We start from the raw sequence: 9,745 nt of genomic DNA on the forward strand, positions 1-9,745 counted from the left end.
TCCTTTCCTTTCCTTTCCTTTCCTTTCCTTTCCTCTCCTTTCCTCTCCTTTCCTCTCCTCCTCCTCTCCTTAAGCTGACTTTCCCTCAGATCTGAGGTTTTAACTCGTGTTTGGTTTGTTTGTGTGAATATTTAATTTCGACTCTTCCCTCCATCATGTATAAATCATGCAGCGTCTGCTTCAGCTGAAAATAGTGCCCAGCAACCCAGAAAAACAACACCCACTGTAGCCGTGTGTGTGTGTGTGTGTGTGTGTGTGTGTGTGTGTCATGTGCTGCTGCTCATTCATGTGTGACATAAGACATGTTCTCATCGTCATGTCTCACTTTTTCCTTTATTCCACTCCACGTTTTTTTTTTTTCTTCTTCCTTCGTTGTTTCCGTCAGACCTGCTTCGTAGATGTTGGTCAAAGTAACTTCTCTGTTTTCAAATCTACCGTTTTCACACTAACTTTCACACCACCTGTCAATCATTAGACTGACAGGTGGTGTAGATTGAATGCGTTTTCTAAGCAAGATCTTTTTTGTAATTTCATTATTATTATAAGTGAAGTGCAATCATTATTTTTTACAAATTGATTCTCATGAAATACAATTTTTTTTTTAAACAATGATTTTTTTTTTAACTGTACGTCAACCTCAGGTGTCGCTGTGTATTACTGCAGTACTTGGTAGAAATACAGTACATGCAGTATTTGGGAACGTAACTACATGATCTGTGTAGAGCCGTATACGACACAATAAACGTAATCACAATACGTCGGTAAATTTGGACTCATTTAATTCCAAGCGTAAACTCAGCTTCACCGACGTTGGTTTTGTTTTGGCGAAACCGTGCTGTTTGTTTTTTTTTTTCTTATAACATCATGACTGTTTGACCGTTATCGTACGTCCGTCCCAATTCTGACGCGCAATGCTTAACGCACAGGAAACCCTGTTTATGACATGGAGAATCCATGCTAAATAAAATGCTAGGTCACAGGCTGTTAACGATCAGTCAGCATGTTAATTATAGTCTGCTGTGTGACTACAGCAGTCAGGACGCATTAGGGCCGAACACGTGTTTTTTATTTCACAGTCTCTTCTTCACCGCATGAGCTTGGAAATGGAGGACGCGATGGACTCGGTTCTTTGAAAGAGAACTCTAATTTACGACCGTCCTGATTGTTGTGCTGACAATGGACTGTTAAACAAGCATGAAACACATTTTCTTTTTTATATAAATGTTACATTCTTCCCTGTTAAGGCCTGGCACCCACTGCAGCCGCAGAGCAGAGCAGAGGAGCTCAGCCCAACAACGGTTCGTGTTGGAAAGTGTTAATGCTCTCGGTGTGTAATGTAGCCCAGAACCCAGAGCCTACAGTGGGGATTAAGAATGGGCCACAGGAGTCTGGCAGAACCTCCGTTCACCAACTACAAACTCACCGAGTTTTTTATGTTTCTTTTTGAAACTTCACAAAATGAAGCGCGAAGGTTGGATGTGATTGGTCTTAACCGGATGGTTAAATTGGTCCGATGGTGGGCTGGTCATGGAGGACGCCACCATCAGAGCAAACATGGTCAGGGTCCAGTAAGACCCATCTCTTGTCTTCTGTCTGTCCACCAGGAAGTCCAATTTAAAGGACATATGTCATTCTTTAAAAAGAGGCGAGCACGGACCTCCAGACTGTAGAAAAATGTCCCAGAAAAATGTTCCAGGAACTGGTACTCTCGCTGGTCCAACGACCCGACTTCACGTGTCATATTTTCATATTTTCATGATATTTATATTTACACAATATTCCCTTACCCTCCAAGATAAAGGTATTGGACTGTTTATGTGGACCTGCCCCTTATTTTGTTTATTTTATTTATGACTTATTTATTTAAACAAAAATTATAATTATTTTTTTAAATACAACAACAACTCCAGTTTGAGACTTTCAGTTTAATACCGAAAAAAAAAAAAAAGATTTCCCTTTGGCTGAATAAAACCTGCTGTAAGCATTTTCCTGGGTGGTGTCCTCACTGTGGTTTGGGTTGAGTTGCACCCACACTTTGAGCATCACCTCATTTTCCACAGGGCTGCGTCAATCAAATAACATTGCATTCTAATATTATGTATTTTCAATGGGGCCTAACGTTAGTAGTATCTGTGTCAGTACTTTGTATTGGTCAGTAAATAAAGAGAAAGTCCTGTACGCTGGTTTGGGGGAAAAAAAAAGACATCAGGAAAACCCTACTGTTGATGACAGTTCTCCTGCTGTTCTTTACTGCCTGCCCCCTCTACCCATTATATACTCTATATATTTCATATATTTGAAGTACACCCTAGTATACCCTATACATTTTTCTGTATTTGAAGTACACCCTAGTATACCCTATACGTTTATCCGTACTGAAACCAAAATCAGAAAAACTCAATTTACTGGGAATTTACTGTCAGTGTCTCTGAATTTATTGTCCAGTTTCAACATCAACTGTTTCTGGTCATCAGGTGGCCTCGGCAACAAGGCTCAGCCCCTGGAACTACTGACGCCCGCCTCACACAACCACTTTGGTACGTCTCTCATATTTATATTTTCTGTTCATTTGTATTTTGGAGATACATGGTTGGCAGTGATTACATTTTTTTTTCTGTCTTATACCTGGACTGAATTGAGCACATGTTTATATTTCACCTTGGGTAAAATATTTTAAATCCAGTTCTGGGCCTGATTGGATGGTTTGGCGGGCTGTATTTGGTCCGTGAGCCACCAGTTGACGATCATTGCTGTACAGTGTATTTTAAACCAGTGTTTCCCAAACTTTTTTTTTTTCTGGGGACCCATTCTTTTAAAAGTCAAAAACCTTCGCGACCCAAGTCAATAGACATTATTTGTAAATCACAAAATAAATTATTAATTAATTACACCGTTATTGAACATTAATGAGGATATTTAAATGTTGACCAAGTCTTATCTGAACAATTAGAGACGACCCAGTCTTTGGGAAACAATGCTTCAAACTGAGGTTTGAGTCATCGATGCCGTCATATCTCTTAGGGTTCTCTGGTGTGTAATGTACCACAGTAATACTGTGTAGTACTTCAGTATCTGGTGGTTAAGGTGTGACACAGAGCCGTAGTGTGTGTACACCGGTGTGTACTTGTCTCGGTGTCTTTAGTGGTCAGCGATGACTTACTCGGTGTCCAAATCCCTTTTTTAGAATTTGCACGGCACATGTGCTGTGTGCATGTGATGGGAGACGTTTTGATGGAACTTCACACTGATAATGACAGGAACACATGATGATCTCACCCCATCAGCTGGTCCTCAGCCCACAGGCAGCATGTTTGCCTGGTGTGGCGGGCGGACCTGCTGATGCAGCATTGTCATAAATGTGGAGCCACGACCTGTTAAACGCAGGTTTGGTCCGGTGCAGGAGTGGAACCACGTCAAAGCTTAATCTCAGTAGTCACATGTCAACAAGACACAGCGTCACGTGACTAACAAGGTTTGAACTACACAAGCTTTCACTCTTTTTGTGTAAATGTTCAGTAAGTTAGTATTATGGTCCAGTGTTGGGCTGACGTAGCCTTGGGTTCTACGCGTATTGGCAGGAATCTGGCGAAACAATACGTATCGCAATACAGTGGCAACGATGCGATATATCGCGATATCATAGGCACGACCATATTTTGGGTTAACTGTAGTCCAAGTGTGATCTATGACATCAGGTTACTAACATTGGAACAGAGGGATCTACAGTGATGTAGAACAGGGGTCCAACCCCCTGTCCGTGGGCCATAGGTCGTTTTGGAAGGAAGGAGGAAGGAAGGAAGGAAAATTCAGTTTTACTAATTTACTTCATTCCAAAAAAATACAGTCATATCCCTTTACTGTTTTAAAAGCCAGTGTTTTTAAACAACAGGTCAAAATAAGTCTAAAAGATGTTTTTTATTTTTGAAAATCGGTTCGATTCGGTATCGATTCTTCAACAATTGCGCGGTATTGTCGGTACACAGTAACGGCTGATACGGGGCGAACGGTCCTTCGTACAAACCTCTGCTGGAGAAGTACTGCTACAGTATCGTGAAACTAAATATCGCGATATAACGGCGTAACAGTGTTTTCCTTCTTGATACACCCCTAGTTGTTACTCGTTTTGTTGTGTTGTATTTGCGTGCGTTCAGTTGTAGAAAGGATGCTTAGCTTAGCATCTTAGCTTAGCTAGTTTGAGATGTTTTTAAACATTTTAAATGAGAATGTCTCCAGACAGACTTTTCTATTTATCCATTATCAGTCCTTTTACTCGGCTGTACTCAGCTGATACCTTAAAGTACCTCCGACCCTGGTGTGTATGTCTTCAGTGTGTCTCCGTGTCCTCTGTCTGCTCATGTGATCTGAGACTGACTCCATGGTGAGGAGGTCAGGGCTCCGAGGAGACCATCTGCTTCAGAACGCCTTGGTTTTTGTCACATGCACAGATCTGTCTGCTCATTGGGCCGTTGACTGTGAACATATGATGATGATGATGATGATGATGATGATGTTTTTTGACCTTTTGGCTGTTTGTTGTTTTAGTTGAAATATCGGCTGTATCCAGTCCACGCCTCTGAGTGGACTTCACAGACGTTAGAGCAGATGTCTCATCATAAGACTCTGTGGTTAAATACAATTAGGCTTTAAAAAATCAATTGGTTGAAGTTTTTAAAATAACTGGAGACTTCAGTGACTTCGACAACAAAGAAGTGTTTTTGCTTCTCTTATCAATTCAAATCAACCAAAGGAGCTGCTGACATCAGCAGTCAGTGCGGATACAAACTCAAACTGTGAGATTTTTTTTTTTGGTTGTTGTTGTTGAACACGATGCAAATCTTCACTAAACTGCACAAAAGTACACGAGTAGATAAACATGAACATTGCTACATTTTTGAGTTTTATTTTTATTTTTTAAGCAGTGACTTATTTTAGTTTTAATATAATGTGATGACTGTTTACTGAAGCAAAACATGTTTTGAGAATAAAAACAAAATCTAACGTTCTTTTAAGCAGTGACTTATTTTAGTTTTAATATAATGTGATGACTGTTTACTGAAGCAAAACATGTTTTGAGAATAAAAACAAACGTTGACTGGACTTGACTAAATTTCAATGGACTGGACTGGACTGGGCTGGACTGAACTGGGTTGGACTGAATTGGACTAGGCTAGACTGTATTGGATCGGACTAGACTGTGTTGGACTGGACTGGACTGGACTGGACTCTGATGGATTTGACTTGAATAGACATCAGTGTAATCGACCTAAATAGACTTGATGTCATTTGACATTAATGGATATTTATTGGACTTGACTTTTATGGATTCTGGCTCATCCTGACTTCACGAGTCAAGTTTTTAAAAAAAGGCCACGACCTCTGTGACCCCCCTGGTGGACCTGACCCCCACATTTTTAATTAAGTTTTCTGTTTTCTGTTGACGATCGATTTTGGTAACCGCTGTTTCAGGCATGATATGAAATTGAAAAGTTGTAGTTTTTAAAGAGAGAGAGAGAGAGAGAGGGAGGCTCGGTGATGGAGACAGATTTGAATGCATATTAAGCAGGGTGACTAAACATGGCACAGAATGATGTAAGAGGTTGAAGTCGTGTGGCTTTGAGAATCAGTGCTCATTAGAGACGATGTGAAAAAAATAAACATTTATTAATGACGCAGCGTGTGTGTGTGTGTGTGTGTGATATCAGTAGTGACTGACGTGTTTGTGGTTGACAATGTAGGTTACCAGGAAAGAAAAAAAAAAATCCATATTCATCGCCGTTCTTATACCAGGTGAGGTTTGTGATTCATCTGGACGTGAAGAACAGAACAAGTGAATGTTTTGTTATCTGTGGAAAAACCAAATAAGCTAAACTTGGCTCTTCCTCTCTCAGCCAAAACAGCTTTCTCCCACTCTGCACAAATTAGCAGCAGCCCACGCTCCACTCACACATAACTGTCAGAGCACAGACACTGCGGGGAGTGAGGAGGAGGGAGGGAGAGGAGGAGAGGGGAGGAGAAGGGAGGGTGGCAGAAGTGGAAAAATAAGGAGGAGAAGAAAGAAGAAGGGAAGGATGGAAGGATGGGAGAAAAGAGCGTGTGGATAGAGGAGGAGGAGGAGGAGGAAGTGACACGTGTTGTTGAACCTGCGCTGTTTAAAGCGGCACAAAACGTGACGAGTTGTCGAGTAAATGGAAAGAGCAGGAAGTGTAGCGTAGACAGGAAGTGGACGAGCTGATGGCCGACCATCGCTTCTTCCGCTGGACAATTATCTTAAGACGCAGCGATGATCTGTGAGCACTCAGCGACCTGACAGTAGATGGTACGGACACAGGAAGTGAGGGGTCGGGGGGGAGGGTGGGGGGTCTGAGTTATTGTAGTTTTTTGGTTTAATTATTTAAATGTTAAGGGACGTTAGACAAACATCAACGTCTTTTTTTTACATTTGCAAAATACATCGTGTCTTGGTTTTTGAGTGACAAATATTTAGCTTTTCAAACTGATATCTTTATTTTCTATATAAAATGACGTTTGTTAGCTGCTGATGCACGTTTAGAAAGTCGGGGAGATTCAGATCCAGATTCAGATCCAGATTCCCTCCTTCTCTTTTCCTTCAACCTCGGTGGTTTGTTTGGTTGGACTGGAGGGTCGGCCTCAGATGTTGGAACAAACAAAGACCTGGAAAAGATGGAGGGAGTGTTGTCCTCCAGACAACAACCTGTCTGTGGGTCATCATGACTCACCAAGACTCTTGTCAATCAGCCAGACTCCCTGCTAATCCCCTTCTCTACACACTGGGACGTCAGGCTTTGACACTGTGTGTGTGTGTGCGACTGGATGCTTGACCTGAAACTTGACATTGTAAATATGTGCAGAGAAAAGTACGTCAGCTGTGTAAATCCGTGTTTTTCTTTCTTTTGGACAGGAGTGATTTAACAGCAACTGACACCTGAACTCTGAGAGAGTTTGTTTCTCAAAAGTATTTATTTAGTCTACAAATATTTAAAAGAAGGAAAAAAAAAAAGAAGGATAGCAGAACTGCCATGTAAAATGAAGACAATTAAGGCTCGGAGCAAATGGTGTTTGTTATGTCTGTTATATCATTAATGTCACAACATAATTTAATTAAATTTATAGAAGAATAAATTAACAATGCAATTAATACATAATAATAATAACAATAATAATATTAATAATTTATTTATTATTGTATAACAATTATTATTTTTATTGCTTATTGGATTTCTTATTTTATAATAATTATAAAAACTATTATTATTATTCATAGTAGTAATAGTATTGTAGTAGTACTAGTTGTACTGTAGTAGTAGTAGTAGTGGTGAAGGTAAGGTATCAGACTCACATGTTTTGCGGCCGAACACATTTCCAATTTAAGCCCTGATTCAGTTTAGTGGGGTGATGTCTTGACTGTGACCAACCACTACTCATCACTACTGCAGTACAAATCTCTCCACTTCCTCCTAGTCTTGGAAGAGCAGTTTGTACGTACAGACTCTAGGGAGAGCTAACACGGCCGTAAGGTTCTGGTGCCCCGCCCCCCCCCCACCCCGCCTCACCCGCCAAACCCTCACACAACCCTGTGACCTGGCATGGGTTGTTCTGACTGTTGCCAATTTGGTGTAGGCTAGAGTCAGTGAACAGCTGCCTTCTTCCTGCTGCACCGCCATCAGTGTGGTCTCCGTCACAGTACGAACACATACACCGTGGAATGTAGTAATAATTAAAAAAAATTATAAAAAAAATTATAAAAATAAATACATTTTATCTTGATTTTATCTTGAACATGAGATAAAAAAAATTAATTATTTTATAAATTAAATTTTTTTTTCTGTGTAATTTTAATTTATATGCCTTAAACACTTTACAGGGTTAGTTTAATGCTGTTATCAATGCATATTATATATATTATAATCATATTATAAATGTGTTTCTGTTGTGTTTCAGTGCTCAGTCCTGACTTATAGGTCTGAGAAAGTAGGGACTTGGAGCCAGCCTTGTTTTTGTCTTGCAGCAGGACAGACGGTGCCTTAACCCACTCTGTCTGCACCAGTGCCATTATCCTGACAGCAGCACCGCTGGACTGTTGTTGTTGGTGCTGGAAGTTCTTGTTCCTCCAGGAACAGCATGATGGACTTTGGATCAGCAGATCCCTGGTTCTAACCAAATTTGAAATATGGTGCGTGTGTGTGGTATTGAAAATCGCGATTTTTGAAGATTTCCAAATATAAAAAATATATAAATAAGTTTTGTATCTTGTTGGAACAGAGGCCAATAATAGCAGGTAGAGGTCAGTGTTTCTCATCTCACGATGTCGGGATTGGTAATCTGGACAAATCAAGTCATAAAAAAAATCTAAATATATATGCATATATAAAATATATGTATATATGTGTGTATATATCTATATAAACACATGTATAAAATATATATTTATATATGTGTATATATCTATATATACACACATATACCCATATATTTATATATATATGGGTATATATAGATATATTTTTGTGTGAGTGACAGTATATTTTTTTTGATGGGATTATTAATCTGGACAATTATCCATAAAAATACATCTATATATACACATATATAAAAATCTATCTATATATATATCTATATAAACACATAAAATAAATACAGTATTTATATGTATATATACTTATGTATATATACATATATATTTTTATATATATGGGTATATATATTTATATATATATGTACGGTATATATTTTCAGCGTTGTTTCTTTTTCGTTGGTTAGACAGCTAATGGCTGTGTGTCTGCCCTGAGCGTGAGGTGCAGGCTGGGAAAACATTACCATCGAGACAGAAGGACAGGACGTAAAATATGGATGAATGAGTGGCAGCCTGGAGCTGGAGAGTTTTTTTTTTTCTTTTTTTTTCAGTCATGGTTTCATGGTAAATCCTATTGTCCTCTCAGAGACACACAAAAAAACCAAAGACAAGAACAGTTATAAAAACGTGGGCTGAGGTCCAAATGAGGGATTTTAAACTATCGGACCTGAATTCTTCACGCACTTGTTTACACTGGGGGGCGGGGGCAGGAATGTTCTGACCCGGCTGTTAACTGCCCCCGGTGGAGGCCTGTGCTCATATAACAACATTAACGTGTTGTATCTGTATGTAAATATTTGCTTGGTTTGCGTTTATGAAATATAATCCGTGTTTCTTTAGAACATTTTTTATTTGGCAGAATGGACGAGGACGAGATCTGATGCTAGGAAACGGGGGGGGGGGGGGGGCTTGTTGTCTACGACCAATCAGCTCGGTGCAGTTATCTACAACGTAAATTTTTTTTTTTTTTTAAAGCCCCTCACCCCTCCCTCCCCCCTTTCTTGGGCGATGGACTTTAAGTGCCATTTGCCTTCTTCCAGTCACGTAGGGTGGGAGTGTACGGCTCCGTGCTCAACAGATGTTGCTGCAGCTGGGCATAGTTGTCCACCCCAGCAGCCCTGCACAGGTCAGCCTCCACGAGGAGGAGCGTTTTTTGTTTTTTTTTTTAATATAATGCTTGTAGAGTTTGTCATAGAGAAGGTTCACATGTGTTGTTTTTCCACGACTAGTTGTTGGAGAGAGAGAGAAAGAAAAAAAAAAAAAAAAAAACTTCTGTTTTTAGTTATTCTTGTTTATTTTGTATTTTGAGTTTCTTCAGGGATACAGACGTCAACAGACGTCAGAGCAGAAGGACAGAGAGAGAGAGAGAGCGTA

The 9,745-nt window shown here is 39.8% G+C and overlaps 1 protein-coding gene across 1 annotated transcript in view; it reads left to right on the forward strand.

Moving 5' to 3' along the window:
- Nucleotides 1–9,745, forward strand: part of LOC103392446 (histone deacetylase 4-like) — a 69,949-nt gene that overhangs the window by 14,848 nt on the left and 45,356 nt on the right. Inside the window, exon 2 of the mRNA XM_025063740.1 lies at nt 2,475–2,537. Coding sequence (XP_024919508.1) covers nt 2,475–2,537 — 63 coding nt within the window. The remainder of the gene's footprint in view (nt 1–2,474; nt 2,538–9,745) is intronic.

This window comes from Cynoglossus semilaevis, chromosome 16 (assembly GCF_000523025.1).
Source record: "Cynoglossus semilaevis isolate Cse_v1.0 chromosome 16, Cse_v1.0, whole genome shotgun sequence".
NCBI lineage: Eukaryota > Metazoa > Chordata > Actinopteri > Pleuronectiformes > Cynoglossidae > Cynoglossus > Cynoglossus semilaevis.